The 17,457-nt window shown below is 43.0% G+C and overlaps 1 protein-coding gene across 4 annotated transcripts in view; it reads right to left on the bottom strand.

The window, feature by feature from the left end:
• The window catches only part of XPO4 (exportin 4), a 93,999-nt gene that overhangs the window by 40,196 nt on the left and 36,346 nt on the right, over positions 1-17,457 (bottom strand). For all 4 annotated transcript variants that reach the window (XM_075562841.1, XM_075562842.1, XM_075562845.1 and 1 more), the window contains exons 5-6: positions 10,904-11,020; positions 10,009-10,162 (exon numbers count right to left, since the gene is read on the bottom strand). In XM_075562841.1, the coding sequence (XP_075418956.1) occupies positions 10,009-10,162; positions 10,904-11,020 (271 nt within the window). The remainder of the gene's footprint in view (positions 1-10,008; positions 10,163-10,903; positions 11,021-17,457) is intronic.

Below are 17,457 nucleotides of genomic sequence, written 5' to 3'. Positions count from 1 at the left end.
GTCAAGGGAAATAGAGGAAAGAGCTTGGAGGCAAAGGGCATTTATAAAGGTCTAGACAGACATGTACATATGCAAAAAAAATATGAGGATGGAGAAATAGATCTATGTGCCTATATTTATATGTTTAGTATTAAGGTGGCAGAAGGGCATTGGGCCTCTACTCAAGTACTCCCTCAATGCAAGAATACTTTCTTCTATTAAATTGACAGTCTATGATGCTCACCCTCCCAATACAACTGCTGAAGACAAAGTGGGTGAATACACAAATGTGGTGAAGAAAGCTGATGGTGCCCGGCTATCAAAAGAGATAGCATCTGGGGTCTTAAAGGCTTGAAGGTAAACAAGCGGTCATCTAGCTCAGATGTAACAAAGCCCACATGGAAGAAACACACCAGCCTGTGTGATCACAAGGTGTCGAAGGATCAGATATAAGGCATCAGAACAAAAAAATCTTGTCATAGTGAATGAAAGGAGAAGTGCAGAATGGAGACCCAAAGCCCATTTGTCAGCCACTGGAGATCCCCTTGCAGAGGGGTCTAGGGGAGATGAGTCAGTCAGGGTGCAATATAGCACTGATGAAGAATACAGCTTTCCTCTAGTTCCTAAATGCTTCCTCCTCCTCCACTATTATGATCCCAATTCTACCTTGCAAGTCTGTCTAGACCAGAGGATGTACACTGGTACAGATAGGAACTGGAAACACAAGGAATCCAGGGCAGATGATCCCTTCAGGACCAGTGGCATCAGTGGTGATGCTGGGAGGGTAGAGGTAGGGTGGATTGAAAAGGGGGAACCGATTATAAGGATCTACATGTGACCTTCTCCCTGGGGGGCGGACAACAGAAAAGAGGGTGAAGGGAGACGTCGGACAGGGAAAGATATGACAAAATAATAATTTATAGATTATCACGGGCTCATGAGGGATGGGGGAGCGGGGAGGGAGGGGGAAAAAAAGAGGACCTGATGCCAAGGGCTTAAGTGGAGAGCAAATGCTTTGAAAATGATGAGGGCAATGAATGTACAGATGTGCTTTACACAATTGATGTATGTAAGGATTGTGATAAGAGTTGTATGAGCCCCTAATAGAACGTTTAAAAAAAATACCCAAACTAAATCAGATCCAAAAATAGAATGGCAATAAAAGGCAGCGTAAGCAAACTAAAAACAGAAATCCCACTGAGGTCAACGTATCACACATACCTGCCCATCACTCTTATGACACAGCGGTACTGTCCTTTATGCTCGGACACAAGCACTTATGGACACCAGGTGAACTGAGAGCTGAATAATGCTGGCAGCAGACAGGTAAGACGTTGGGGGCAGAGGGGAGAAATATTTCTGGATCATTTTCCTTTTTGAACTAAATATTTGTGTAAGCATTTGTTACTACACCTAGACACCATGCTAACAAGAGTGGGGGGAAGCGTAGACTGTCTCGAGAGTGGGGTGATAAATTGATGTTATGCAAATAAGCTGCTGAGTGAAAAATTACAGCTGAGAAGGGAGTGCAGGCCAGTGAGAGGAGATCCCATATGGCAGGTATTTGTGGAGAAACCACAGCAGACGACCCTGTCTCTAAGTGGGGTGTAGCAGGTATGGGGTGGGGGAGGGCCGTGAGGCAGGGAGCCCCTGGAGTGCAAAGTCCCAGGGCAGAAGAAAGCCAGGCTACAAGTGCAGCTGTTACAGAGCAGGGAGAGGGCTCTGAGAAACCGAAAAGGACCTGACAGCCGTGTTGAGGATTTTCACTTATAGTTTAAGAGTAATGATAAGCCAGTGAGAAATTTTAAGCAGAGAAGGACCATTATCAGACTGCCATTCCCTCAGTCCCGTCTCCCCCACCAAAAGTGACTGTTAGGACATGGACAAGAGCCTCGTGGACTAGAAAGGAGTAGAAATAGAGTCAGGGAGACAGCTTGAGAGGCTACTGCCCCGGGGGCAGAAGTGTCGATTCAGGGAGAACTCGAGGGACACAAATAGATTTTACCAAGACTTGATGGCAGAACTTCTGGGAGAAGTTGGGAATTACACCTCGGTTTCTGAGGCCGGCAAACAAATGCCGGGAAGCAAGAGCACCAAGTTCCACTCTGGGTGTGTTTTCACCACAAAATTAGTGTGTATAGGAAAGTTTAGTCAATCTCAACCCTGTCCTTATTTCCAAGTTGTACAGAATGGGATTTCAGTAAAGAAACGGTGGGCAACGATCCCAAGAAAAGGATGAAGAGTGTGGGAGGCAGCTAGGAAGAGGGAAAGGAATGGATGCGCAATCAGGCTTAGAGAAGTTGTTGCAACAGAGGGAGAGTCAAGCAAAGACCACAGACGGTAGTAATCTAAAAGACAAGGAACAGCAAGGTGGATTTTGTCTGGAATCTCTTGCAGGAGGGTGAGCCTAAGACATAAAGGCCAAAGGAATTCACTCAGTGGGTCAGAGGGTGACTTCACCATCAACCAAATCACAGGAGCTACAAATTTTGCACCATTAGCTTGTAGAAGAGGATGCTTCTATATATCGCCCTTGGTAAACATAAAGATGAACTGAAGGGCAGACTGACAAGACAGATGCCATTGCAACCCCTCCAACTCATGGTGAGCTATCTATACCAGAAAGCAACTCTGCCTGGTCTTGTGTTATCCTCATGACAGAAGGCAGGACTGAGTACACTCATATAGACACTAGGTCACCCCACCCCGCTGGCTCTCTACTTCAGCAAAAATGATGACCTCCTCCATCAATCGACCCCTCCTGTCCAGAGCGTGCATGCAAGCCAGACAGTGCTATGCTATGATTCCTAAGGTGTTCACTGTCTACTTTTCACAAACAGATCACCACGCCTTTCTTCCGAGTCTTCCTTGATCTTGAAGTCTGCAGAAACCTGCCCGCTATCATTAAACCTCGCAAAGCAAATCACGAGCCCCGACAATAGTGGTAGATGGTGGGTGAACACATCGGAGGGTGCTTTAAAATGGAATAAGGGAATTTTTCCAAAATTGTTTTGAAGCCCCCTCAAATAAAACAGCCATGTAATAATCCTTCAAAATGCAATCGTTTGTAGAGGTTAGGAGCATGCACATATCTAATCCTGAAGAAAAAAAAAAGAACAAGTTCAGCAAGGTTATAAGGTACAGGATCAATATGCAAAAATCACTTGTATTTCTAGGGTCTAAAAATAAGTCTCTGAAAGTGAAAATTTAAAAACAACTGTATTTCCAGAGTCAATTCCAATTCACGGTAACCCCGATAGGGCAGTGTGGGTTTCCGAGACCGTGACTCTTTACAGGAGAAAGCCGTCTTTCTCCTATAGCATTAAAAAAAAAGAAAGAAAGAAAGAAATGTCACAAAGCAAATGTAAAACCTCTACACTGAAACTCTAAAATATAAAAAATACATTAAAAAGTTCCTCAATAAATGGAAAGCCCCCGCACATTCATGAGTTGAAAGACTCAAAGTTGTTCAGGTGGCGGTACTCTAAGATTAAATGTTTAAAGCAATTGCTAGCCAAATTCTAGCTGCCTTGTTTTAGAAACTGGAAAGCTGGTCCTAGGTTTCATTTGGAAATACAAGGAACGCAGACTAGTAAAAACAATCTTGGGGGAGCGGGAGTTAAAGAGGATTTGATGTGGACAGTAAACTTCTTTTGGGCCTATTTCTTTGATATCTAACCTTTCAATGAAGTCAAAGCTCACTACAAACCTACAATAATCAAGGGGAAAGAACAGAATTAGATGGATATTCCCTAGGGGTGCGGCAGGGGAGGAGCAATGGGAAGCTAAGAACAATGCGCACAAGAAAGAAGACAATGCTCAGAAGCTGACTGAGATGGTCGCTGCACAGCCCTTCGTAATGACGCTATGTACGATGAGACTTTTGTTTTTTTAAAGAAGGGAGGAGTACAGCAGAAACCGGACCTTGACGCTAATCCGTTCTGGAGGGAGTGTTGAGATGCGATGCAGGCGAGTTCCCAATCAACTTTTCCCGTTAGAAATAACTAAAAACGGATTAATCTGTTCCCGGCCACCAAGTTTTTTACCCTAACCTTGCCTTTTCATACAAAACATTACAGACATTTCAAAGAAAATAAGTTCAGAGGTAAGTAACATAATTTAAGTAAGAAACACAACATTAAAAAAAGTTTTTAACAACAGTATGGCGGCCCATACCTTGAGACTGATGAGGATCTGGGTCTGTGGACACGTGTGGGGAGGAGGAATGGAGAGAGTCATTGTTTGGAAAGGGAATCTCCAACTGGTAGCTGCGTTTCAGGAGCTTTTTTTCTTTGCCTTTTTTCACTAAGACCTGGCTGGCTTTCTCTAAAAATAAAAATCTGTCTAATGTGGTCTGCTGCTGGTGTTTCCTTAACTGCTTTCTAAAAAGGTTTACTAAATTATCATCAATATCGATAACACGGTTAACCAGTTCCTTATCATGGTGATTCTTTAATGAAACTAATTCTTTAGTGAAACTAATGCGATGCATTTCTTCCTGAATCAAGGGAGAAACATATCAAAGGGCATTATTGAGGCATCTGAGGAATTCGAGTATGGAGCACAGAGACAGTAATATGGTCTCAATGTTAAATTTCTTGCCGATGAAAACTGTGCTTTTCTAAAGATACTTTTTTACAAGTCACAAAGTGGTAATCAAGAGTTGCCAGTCTTATATCAAAGAGTCCAGGAAGGAAAAAGAATGTTTGGAAACTGATTATGATAGCAACTGTACAATTCTGTTTGAGGTGTATGATTGAGGTATGGAATTATATATGTGTTGACTCCCAATTAATAATAATTGTTTTTTTAAAAGAGTTCTTGATCTTAGAAAAATATCCAATTAATTAATTAGAAGAAAACAGGTCTTCTATAATTGCTAAATGGTTCAGAAATAAAAATGTGCTTAGTAACATATAATTATGTACATATAAACAGGTACATGCAAACGTAGCGTAAAGGGAAAGGGAGCGAGAGACTCGAGCAAGACAAAATCGTAGCAACTAGTGAATATGGGTATGGGATCCTCCAGCAGTTACTTCCTGATGTTTAACATTGTATCAAAATAAAACTATCCTTTAAAAGACGATGAAACTTAGGCAGGACTGGAGCCTGGGTGGCGTTGTTGGGTGTGCACTGCACTGTTAGCCACAAGGTTTTGTGCCAACCCTCCAGCAGTCGCTCCATGGGCAAAATTGAGACTGTCTGCTCCCGTCAAGATCCATAGCTCAACCACTCGACATAGGATGCTGAGTCAGAATCAACTTGAAGACAGTGAGTGAGTCTTCATTGAACATGATGTCATTCTATGTGATTAAATACATTTGATACTAAATACGCAATTGAGGTTTGGGGTGCACCTGCTGCCCCAAGCAATAGGATTTTCAATCGCCTCATCTGCATGTGAATATTGGACAACAAATAGGGACGATCACAGAAGCGTGGGCACATCTGAATGCTGCTGCTGCTGGTGAAGAAGATGCAAAGGACCGTGGACTGCCAAATGAACCGACAACTCTGTGGTGGAAGAAGTACAGCCACCATGTTCCTAAGAAGCAAAGATGGTGAGACTTCCTCTCATCTACTTTGGACATGTTATCAGGAGACCAGACCCTGGGAAAGGACGTCATGCTTGATCGAGCAAAAGGACATCAAGAACAAAGAATGACTCTTGATGAGATGGATTGACACACGGGCTACAACAAAAGGCCAAAAGAAAAAGAACTGTGAGGGCGGCACAGGAGCGGGCAGTTTCTCGTTTAGTTTTACATGAGGTCACTACGGGTCAGCCAGCACAAACTCAACCGCACCTTAACAACGACAAACTAACATTCTACAAGAATCGCTGCCTTTGAGGCATGGTGTGGGTTCAGAATGTTAAATAAGCCATGCATGGACTGCCAGAGAACAAGTCTGCCGCGGAGGACGTACAGCCAGAACGCTCCTAAGTAGTGAGGATGGCTAGACTGGGTCCGTGCCCCAGCCCGGAAAGTCATCATGCTTGGTAAGAGAGGGTCGGCGGCAAAGAGGAAGACCCTCGGCGTGACAGAACTGCCACAGTGGCTGCAGCAAGGACTCCCACCCAGCAGCGATGGCCCAGGATTGGGCAGTTCTTCACTCGTTTGTACACAGGGTCAATGGGAGTCAGAAGTGACTCAAGAGCATCTAAGGACAGTTTGCCGATCATCTATCGAGCGTATGAGACAAAACATTTTCAAGAAGACCAAGAAACCCACCACTTCATACATTTTACCTAAGTTAAACGGAGTCACTACTCTCTCTTCAAGCTATAGCAAAAAATATCCAATTATTTTTCCCACTGTTTGAATGGTAGATCTCCAGGTAATTGTCAAACTTAGAAATATGTCAGAATCGGGTTCCATGAGACTGATTTTCCCAATGACCTCTGAAAAAGTTGCCTACTTTATTTAATCCCACCTCCTTTCAAGTTGTTCTCCTGTACTCTAACCTGATCCGTTTATCGGGGGCGGGGGGACGGAGAGGATGCTGTGCATACATACCTGTTATCCAACAAGTGGACACTGTGCAAACCAAGTACTACGACCCTTCAGCAATACAGTGTGGCACCCTCCAATTTGAAACCAAGATCAAAAGACACTTTTCTTTCAACAAGGCTGGTCGGTCTTCCCTCTAGCTTGCAGCTGTGGTTATCATGCTCAGGTGACAGATTTTTTTTGGCTTTATCTGAACACTTTATAAAAATATTTTATGTGTTGTACATCTTTACACAGACTTTGTTTCCAAACCCCAAGAAAACTATTTGCCTTTAGGAAATATTCACTCTTTAGTCGGTGACATTTTCTCCCTGTAACAGGCACTTTAAAATTGGCTACAATTTATGTGGCATAACTTTTGCTAATTTTTCTCTACATATATAATTAATGTTTTGATAGCCCCATATGGCCTGAGATGTTTTAAATCTGCCGCCAAGTTTTTCAACATCTTTTTGTTTTACTAATAAAATTGGGATAATAATGTTGCAATACTTGGAAAGGAAATTAAATCTACATTTTAAAGTACTAAGAAAATATGTGCCTCCACATCAACAAAGCTCACTGTGTTAAAGATGCTAAACTGGTTACGAGGAGAAAGATGACTGGGTAGTCAAGGAAAGAGTGTCCGCCTCACTCAGACTGTCTGGGCAGGAGCAAGGGAGAACTCAGGCTCTGAGGAGCACATAGCAGCTTTCTCTCCCTTAAATCTATTTTTTAGAAGCAACTCACTGCCATTAAGTCAGCTCCAACTCCCTGGTCTTACTGAGGGTGTCCGTCGTGATGGGAGGGAAGAACCGCAGCCACACCTTTCTCCCTTGGAGCACCAAGTGGGCTTGGACTGCTGCCTGGGAGGTTAGCCATCCCACGCCTGACCCCAGCAGCACGCTCTGCGACTGGACTCGCTTGAAAAGAAAAACAATTACACGCCACATGCACTCAAAAACCAAACCCACTGCTACAGAGTCAATTCCAACTCCGGCCAACCCTGGGCAGGGTCTACCAGGCTGTAAACCTTTCAGGGAGCAGACAGCCTTGTCTTTCTCCTTCAGAAGGACTAGTAGGTTTGAACAGCCGACCTTAGTCCTACTACAGCTCCACATGATCCTTAAGTCCCACAATTAGCTCGCTCTGTAAATCTAGTGGCTCCTGGCTCTGTGGTAAAGAAAGGTTCACTCTCCTGCTAAATCTGATATGGCTGAAAATCTCTTTCCTTTTTGTTCATCTGTCTTCTTCTCATAAACAGACCTCCCGACAGACCTATGGGATAGGTTAAACTTTCCTACAAATTGCTGCAGTACAATATTCTTCAGAATTACTTACATGGTTCTTCTAGATATAGTTGTTTGGTTTTTTTGGTCCCAAACAATGGTTGGGTGGAGTAATTCAAGTAAGGTACTTATGAACAAACAAGATGATTGAACAACTTAGTATGAATGTACGTACGGTTCTTAGAACCCTTGTGGGGATGGGACGATGCAAATAAGTTTATGGAACTCTGATGAGGTGACTGATCTGTTTTGCCAGTCTGCTGAGCTTAAAAGAGCCAACCCCAGAGCAGAGGGAAGAACTCTATAGTCAAGGAAGAAGAGCCAGAGGCTGAGGGTGTCCTTTGGGCACAGGAAACAGAAACCTCTAGCAAGCAACAGAAAAGGCACATGACAACGACAAACAGTAGCTTGTGTAGCAGACAAGCAGCAGCAGTAGCACAAGAAGACGGATGCAAAACAGGCAAGACCTTGAAGTGGGTTTCCCAGCACAAAGCAAGGCAGCTACAGTGGGTCACTGGGAAAATGGGGTGCCTCTGGGTGCATTTTGTCAGAGCTAAAGAGCTTTATTGCACTTGCCCAAACAGGACAGATGCCAGGCTGAGAGGCTTAAAACCATCTGGGCCAGAGAGGATGCCTGGTGGGGCTTGATCAAGGGCAATGTAGCTGACAGGAATTACGGAAACCCAAATGAAGGCCAAACATGATAGTGGAACACGAGGAACGTAAAAGGAAATAGAGGAAAGAAACAGAGGCAAAGGACATTTAGAGAGGTCTAAATCCAGGCATATCCGTATGTAAATATATTTACATATAATGACAGGGAAACAGTCTGTGTATATATATTCATGTTAAGTATTAAGGTACCAGGTAAACATTGGACCTCGACTCAAGCACTCCTTCAACACAAAAACGCCTTGTTCTAATGACCCAGCATTCTGTGATGCTCACTTTCCTGACATGATCACTGAAGACAAAATGGGTACATAAGCAAATGTGGTACATATAAGTTGATGGTGCCTGGCTATCCAAAGACATCGTGTCTGGAGTCTTAAAGGCTTGAAGATTAACAAGTGGCCACCTAACTGAGAAGCAACAAAGCCCAAATGGAAGAAGCATGCCAGCCTGTGGGACCAAGAGGTGTCGATGGGATCAGGTATCAGGCATCAAAGACCCAGAACAAAAAATCCTATCAATGAGAATAAGGGGGAGCATGGAATGGAGACCCAAAGCCCATCTGTAGACAGTGGGACATCCCCTTACAGAAGGGTGACAAGGAAGAGACGATGCAGTCAGAGTGCAGTACAGCACCAAGGAAATATACAACTTCCCTCTAGTTCCTTACTGCCCCCCCACCCCCCTCACTATCATTCCAATTCTACCTTACCAATCCCGCTAGACCAGAGCATGTACACGGGTACAGATAAGAGCTGGAAACACAGGGAATCCAGGACAGATAGACCCCTCAAGAACAATAATGCGAGTAGCAATACAGGAGGGGAAGGTGAAGGTAGGGGGGGAGAAAGAGGTAACTGATCACCATGATCTACATATTACCCCCTCCCAGGGGGATGGACAGCAGAGAAGTAGGTGAAGGGAGACGGGTTGGTATAAGGCATGAAAAAAATAATTTATTAAGTATCAAAGGAGGATAGGGAGGATAGTGGGGAAGAAAAAATGAGCTGATACTAATGGCTCAAGTAGAAAGAAAATGTTTTGAAAATGATGTCGGCAACATATGTACAAATGTGCTTGACCGAATGGATGGATGTATGGATTGTGATAAGAGGTGTATGAGCCCTAATAAAATGATCAAAAAATAGTAATGACCCAAACTATCTCGCCAGGGCCAGGTAGAGACCTGCCTGCTGGAAGAACTGTATGTGAGTCATTCCTGATCCTGAATTGTAACTGGTTACTTCCCCACTCAACCCCATAATCAGTAGCATGGTCTGTTGGTTCTCTATGGCCAATGCAACAAATTATCGATCCCAGGAGAGAAGCAGAAAGTGCTGTAGAAGAGACGAGTACGTTCAGACTGGGGGAGCAGGGTGAGAGAGGAAACAGTCTGATCCCCGCCTCACAGGGAATGTCTGGGGCTGCTGGTGCCCTTCCCCTCCACCCCACCTTGTCAAGACAAGTTAGATGGAGATAATGTCACCCTGCCAAAGCAACTACAGAGACAAATGACTAGGAGCACCTGCCAGCATCTATTACCACAAATAAACTACTCAGTTGATAAAGGATATAATTTGGAGGAAGAAAGTTCCAGCTCAAGACTTGATTAGCAAGTGCGAGGTATCGCTGAAATACTGAAGACATCTGAGCGTTGAGGTGTTCCCGCCGGCTAAACTCCTGCAGAACCTCGACTGTCAGCAGGAAGATTTGACGAAGGTCTTCTTCCTACAGGAGGGAAAAATATAATGGCTATCACAAAGAATATGCTTCTGGCAAATGTTTACTCAAAATGTCTTCGCTTTTAGAACCACGAGGCTGAGCCAACCAACAAAAGCCTTAGTATCCTCCATGGAAAATGCTATTTCCCTTTCCAGCCCAGCTACTAATTTCTGTCCTGGTGCCCTTCAGAAGGATGGATCCTGACCTGGCTACACTGCATGTGTGAGAACTGCTGTTCTCCCAGAGAAACGGCTCTGGCTCTGACCGTGGCGCCCCACTGCAATCCAACTCGGGGCGAGCTACTCCTCGTCCACAGCCCAGGGACTGGAGCCAGGGCCTTCACATAACTTTGCAAACAATACCTCTGAGACAAAGAGCCCACACCATCTGCAACAACCTTTTAAATACCGGGTCCGCTTTGGCATCTGGCCAGGCCTATTTTTAAGGCCAGTCAAGTCCCATCAATTGAACTAGTTACATCGAAAAACAGTAAGAATAAACAAACTGAGGATCTTTACTGTCACATTTCTTTTTAGGTTTGGTTAGAATTAGGCTAGAATCTGTTGTGATTAAAACTAAGTCATTTTTGTGATCAACTATGTTCACTAAGCCTATCTATCACTTTTGTTATCTTCTGCATTTCTCTAGTCCAGGCAACTAGACAAAATTAATGCTCTTGTATCCTGAAGGAAAAATAAAAAGAGAAACAACACAGCGATCAAAATGTCCTAACAAAAATACTGTTACCTGAAAAATTCGTTTGCAGTTGCCGTGGAATTCCATGCTCAGTCCGATGTTGCTAGTTTTACTTGAACTTGAGAATTCACTCAGTAGTGCGGTTAGAATAGAGCAGGCCAGAGTTTGCTGTTAGGTATTCAATAAGAAAAATAATAAGCTGTTGTTTTTTACTAGGCTGCTGCAGACCAACATTTGTTCAAACACGATGAAACAATTCGCCCTATCTTTAGGGGATTCATAGCTATCATCAGAAAATTTGCTATGACAGACTAAAAGATTCGCTTTCCCTTCTAAGCTGCCTGGTACGTTAAAGGCTCGTCCTTGAGCCACACGTTCATCCAAGACTTGACCTCAGGACACACTTCTACTCAACCCGAGATCAAATGGTATTTTAAAATAATCTGTTTTCAATTTATTTCACTGGATTCACACAACAGCCACTTTACATTTGCAAACAGTGAGACTCTGGAAAGTTAATGCACTTTGTGTATTGTCTGCTAGGATTTGAACTAGGCTTGTGGGACTTAATGTGCTCCTATCTGTAGAATGCATTACTTAACAGTTAGAAGGTTAAACAGATTGCCTATCCTCCAAAGTAATTAACCAGGTAATACCCAGTCATTTTTCTTTTTAAACAGAAAGATTCTTTTATCCATTTATTTATTCACTCATTCATCCAGACTCTCTTTTTAAATAGCTCTCTCCACAAGGATCCGGGTGTCAGCTCATTCATTTTTATTCCTAGCCTATTGAAGTTCAAGGGTACCAGAGATGGAGAGAAGGATCCACATGGTTTTGGCTCATTTCCAGGGGTTAGGGAGAAATATGCACACTACCTCTGAACAACCGCGAGATTAAAGTCAGGATGATACTATTTATGCAAGCTTATACAACAGCTGAACCCAGTTGGATCCACCCACCAACTGCAGCATCTTTGTTCGGAAATGCTTCTGAAGTCAGTACCTTGACCTTACAGATGCTTATCTTGGCGAATCGTGCATAAAACTATTTTCCTAATGACTGGCAAGCTGTTGGTATGGAAGCAGGGTGAGGGTTACATAGATGACCATTCTATGAATCTTTGGAATTTTCCTTCACACACACCAAAAAAAACCCCAGGTCTCTATTTGTTCATTCTAACCAAAATAAGTATGACTTTAGAAGTGGCGGGTATGGGTCGCCAAGACCACAAAGGAGAACACAGCTTCTCATTCTACTGCACTAGGAACCCTCAACCCTCCCCACCCCCCCCCCGACATAGCAGAGGAAGTGTACGCTTGCTTGGAACCCAAGGGAGAGAACCCAACCAACACTGGCTGGCTTAAAAACACACCACTGCAATTTTCACTTCAAAAAGTACAGAACACATGGATCAGCACTACACACAAGTTTGTCAATAGAGCCAGGCTTTTGGTGGGGAGGGTGGGATGAAGTTCCAATTGCTGGAATTCACATGAACTCACAAAGGACTGAACAGGATGGTTTCCAAGACCCCGCTCTACTCAGAGTCCAGCTGGCTCTGGCCCTCATTTTTACTATCCCTTATTTTTACATAATTTAAAAATATTTCTGTTCTAAATAAGACTTCAGTTGTTAATAACATTATAGACAGACATTTGGTTGCTTGAGAAAAACCACCTTATGAGAAAAAGAAATTAATTTCAGGATCTCCTACTAAATATAGTCCATCTATTGAAAACAGAATTCATGTACAACTTCAAAGAAAACCTGCCATGTTCAAAAGACCCCCCCAAGACATCATACAAACTATTATCAATTTCTACAATTTACAACTTGCCAAAAAAATTTTTTTGTGATAAACTATATTCACCACAAAAGAGCAGATGCAAACACTCAAATTTTCAGTCACACTCCAGTGTTAAAGCAACACAGATGAAGGGGTTAAAGAAATGTGTGCAAGAGAGAGATAAAAGATCATGGGATTTTTCCATGGACCTTTGATGGCCTGGACTTTCATGTGAAACTGAGGTGCAGTCCATCCCTGAGGGGGCTTGCACAGGTAAGGGGGCGCCCTTTCCCGACCACCCCCCACCCCCGGAGGCAGCTGGGTAGAGGATTTATGGAAATAGTTGCTTCGATCTAAGTTGGAGCAGTAGAAGGAGATTCCCTCCTAAACAGCAAATGGTCTAATGAGGTACAAATGCACCCAATTAAAAAAAAGTTGTTGTTGTTTTAACTACAAGAGAATTAAGAACAAACTGCATATGTATCACAATTGAGCCCCTTGAGCACACTTTAAACAGCACACTTTTTTATCTACAAAAATTATATAATTTTTCTAAACTTTTATCTTAGAAAAACTAAAAAGTACAAAGAAAACAAAGCTGTTTACAATCCTATTATCTGTGGATCAATACCCTAACCTAACATTTATTTATAGTCTTCTAATTTCTCAATGTGTGGGTATAGACTATGTCCATATCGCTATCAAACGACCAGCCTTCAAGTGACTGGGAGTCATTGAGTAAGATATTTTCCGCATGAACAGATGAAAAGAGTTTAATCTTCCTGGTGTTGGAAGCCCCGATTATGCATAAGTTAATCAAGCTCTCTGGAGATCAATAAATAATTGATTCAGTCATGACTATATGTTGGGCAGCAGATCTGTGAGGCAGTTCCGAAGCACCTCACAAAGTGCCTGAGACTCATTACCACACATTTACTCATTTGCACTCAAAGTGAGGCTGTGCTCTCCCCCGCAAACTCACTGCACTGAGCACGGCACAGGAAGGGATCAGTCCAAGGTGAAAAGCTAAGAGAGGTGGAGGACAGCTCCTTCCCGGGACAGAGAAAGAGAAAGAACAGAACAGAGGGCACCAATCCCCTATGTTTCCCGTCTGTCTGTCTGCTGCCTCCTCTCAGTGGTCACCCAGAACACGGTACCTCTACTCCCCCATCTACTCAGCACTCCCTAGCAGTGCTTCCCTCTGCCTTTTGTCACAGTCGGGCCTAGATGTGACTTCTGTATTTGAGACAGGGACTCTGATACTTAAGGGGGTTCAGAGAAAGAGGAGGGAAAAAAGCTGTTGTAAATAATTCAGTGAATTTCAATGAAATAAGATCAAAGTTGACTAGCTAAATAAATGATTGATAAGGCGTATACTGCAAGATTGCCACGCTAAAAGTTCACAGGGATTTCAGTCTCACAGATCATTAGGACAAATCTTAGACTTGTAGGCAATAAACAGTTAACAGCAATGGTATTTATCCATGAGCAAAAAGAATTATTAATAGCTGTCAATTTTCTAAATGCAGGAGCTCACATTTTCAATGATGCTCCCTTCATGTGCATCTCTCTAAAAGAACTCTTGCTAAAGCAATTACTGTGTGATGTTTTGATCAGTGCTGGCTGGAAGCCCCTGAAGCACAGGCGCTCTGCAGCCTTCCACAAGGGGCTCCTTCCCTATGCCACGTTTTCCGATTTCGGTGCCCTTCCTGGGGTCTATCCTCAGCCTTTGTTGGTGTCTGCCACTCAGAACGGCTAGCAATCTGAATACCAATGACCAGGTCTTGCTAAACTGCCTGTTTCTATTTCTCACACGTTAGAAACCAAAGACCAAAATGTATTAAGTCTACATCAAAGAGGAATAAAATGAAAACACACCACGGGCATTAGTCAACGCCATGAATTTTACTGTTTGGATCACCGTGTTAGAAAACCTAAGTTACAATATTTCAAACTTTGCCTCTTCGAATCCCTCAATCTAACTTGGTCTCCGTTTTCTCTTCTGTAAAAGGGGCTACTTCTCGTGGGCCACGCTAATTTACACGCTCATCCTAATGATCCCAATTTGATGCTGCACATATTAAAGTGTCAGGTGAAATTAGTAGATTATGTTTATAGATCAAGTGTCAACATTGTTTTTCAATGTTATCACAAAAAGAATCACTACCTATTTAAGCTCAAGTCCTTTATTATCCAACTTTTCCAATTGTCCTCTACACTCTATCCCATTAAGATTACCAGATAAGTAGGTAAATCATCTCCTAAAAGCGCATGTCTACCACTAGAGCAGTACACACAGTAGCTGCTCAGGAAACGTTCCTGTTAATGAATCTGTGCTCTCTTCTACACCCAACATTATGTTAACACATCGAAAAGCAGAAAATGACAATGGTTCCCTATTTTTTATACATTCTGAAGAGAAAATTTAAATTTGTAAAACATCAAGAAGACAATGCAATTGGGATTCCGATCAAAAAAGAGCCTACTAGACCTCCTTTCACTGAGGTGGTGAAAACTCAGGCTCACAAATTAAATCACTATCTTCATATTAAAAGCAGCATTCATTCTTGCGAAAGCATCGATTCCATGCTAGTGAAAAACACACACTTGAGATGAAGGTAGCCTTACTCACCAGCTTATTGTCACCAGCTGAGACACTCAAGCACTAACCCCAGCTACAGAATAAAGCGCTCCCGTCCAGAGGGGATTGTCTCTTCTCACAGCCTGGCTCTGGCCCCAGGAGCTTTACTCCCAAGAATAAACTTTATGAAAGGTTGCCATACATAAAGCAGCCGCTCAGCTGCTCTTCTAAGCAAACATCAATGAGGCTTATGATAAGAGAGATTAACTTGGCTATCACTTCCAGGGGACAAGTGACTGTCTCACCCACTTCTCGGGGACAATGCAAAAAGGAAGCAAGGAAGCTTAAATGCAAAAGGAAACCACTTCCAAAGCAATTCCACATATGCCTGCCACTGTAAAAGGAAGCAGGGCAGACCTGAGATCAATGAAAACTTCACTTAACTGCAGACTTAAAATGAGAAAATTACTTTCTTAAGGGGGTTTCCAAATCTGCTCAAGTCAGTATTGACAGCAAATCTGGGAACTGTACAATCTGAGGTGAAGTTAGTCTTTCAGAACCATGAAAGGAAGCCAGTCTATCCCAAAAGGCATGTATGAAATCATGTATGATTTTAAAACTAAAAATTTTTTTTCTTAGAAAACCATTTTGTACGCTGATTTTTCCCAGAAAACCACCTGTATGGAAAGGAGCCCTGGCCTGGCAGAGCAGTGATCAGGGATGAGGGATGAGGCTGGCTGCTCCCACAAAGAGGTGCAACCTAGGCGGGCAGCCTTTCAAGGCAGCCCTTCTCCTACAGGTCCTACAGGGTGGCCAGCACCAGCTGCAATCGGTGTGACAGCCATGGGTATCTATCTAAAAGACCCTCACACTGCTGTCCTGGTTTCGAAAGAGTCAGGAGGGCGTCAGAAACAGAGTACCAACTGATCGATTGCTCTGCGAGTATACCCCAAACCCGAATAGCACTCTGTATACACAAACAGCTCACTCCCGGGGAGAGGAGGAGAGGTGGAGGTCACCTCAGGCCCCTCCCTGAGGCCTGTTGCTAGGGTAATGAGCTGGACACTCCCCGTTCATTTCCATGCGTCTCTGTAGTGCCCAGATGGTTTAGAGACAAAATGGCCCTACTTTCTCTGGCTACTTTCAGAAACCAGAGACGACAGGCCAAACTTAGATCTCTGTTCCACAGTTGACTCCCCTGACCTTTGGATAGCGTTTCTTTTTATATAGCTAACATCTAGAAAATTACTTCTTGGCACCCCTCGCACCCTTTAATATCATCAGGATTAGTCAATCCACTGAAAGGAGGGAAGGGAGGAAGCAAGATTTAAACCCCAAAATAAATGCAAAATCAGTACTATATGATTATTGGAATATGTTCAAACTTATAAAAAACACAAACATCAAACCAGTCGATGGGCTAGGGCACCAAAAACCCATACACTTAGGAGAAAGAGATAAAAACAGACTGGCCGGAAATGCTGGTTACATGCTGGGGTGTGTTTTGCAAGGTCAGCAGTTCAAAACCACCAGCTCCTCTGAGGGAGAAAGACTGGACTTTCTACTCCTATAAACAGTTACAGTCTCGGAAATCCACAGGGGTTGCCATGAGTCGGCATCGATTCTGACATCGATGAGGTCAACCCTGTCTTTCATCTGTAGAAGACCATTATGATTACTGTCTTCTCTTCAAATACCTTTAAAACCACCTGTACATTTCTAGTCAATGTTCTATCAGTGCTTTGATCATTTTATCGTTCTATTGTCTTTTTTTAAGATAATGATACTTATGCATTAAATGTGATCATTAAGAGTCTCCTTTTCCACTTAAAATTTTTTTTAATACTTTTATTGGGGGCTCTTGCATCTCTTATCACAACCCATACATTCCTCCTATGTGTCAAGCACATTTGCACATATGCCGCCATCATCATTTTTTCAAAGCCTTCTCTTCCCACTGGAGGCCCCAGGTCTACTCCCCATTTTCGTTCTATTGTCTTATGGAAGTTTTAAACCTCGCTTCCACTGCTATTCATGTCTGAGACTAAGAAAATCTTAAGTCAATTCTTGAATCATTCCCACAAATTCTTTTCAGTCTGAGAAAAAAAATTAAGAGAAAGGCTGAGACTTTACAATGATTTAGTGATCTGCAGCCTCCTGTTTTCGGCTCGTGGGCAAGGGCAGATAACAATGAATGCACAGTAAGAATTTACCATAACTTATTGCAGAAATGTA

This window comes from Tenrec ecaudatus, chromosome 11 (genome assembly GCF_050624435.1).
Source record: "Tenrec ecaudatus isolate mTenEca1 chromosome 11, mTenEca1.hap1, whole genome shotgun sequence".
Taxonomy (NCBI): Eukaryota; Metazoa; Chordata; class Mammalia; order Afrosoricida; family Tenrecidae; genus Tenrec; species Tenrec ecaudatus.
This window is presented reverse-complemented; position numbering and strand designations above follow the sequence as displayed.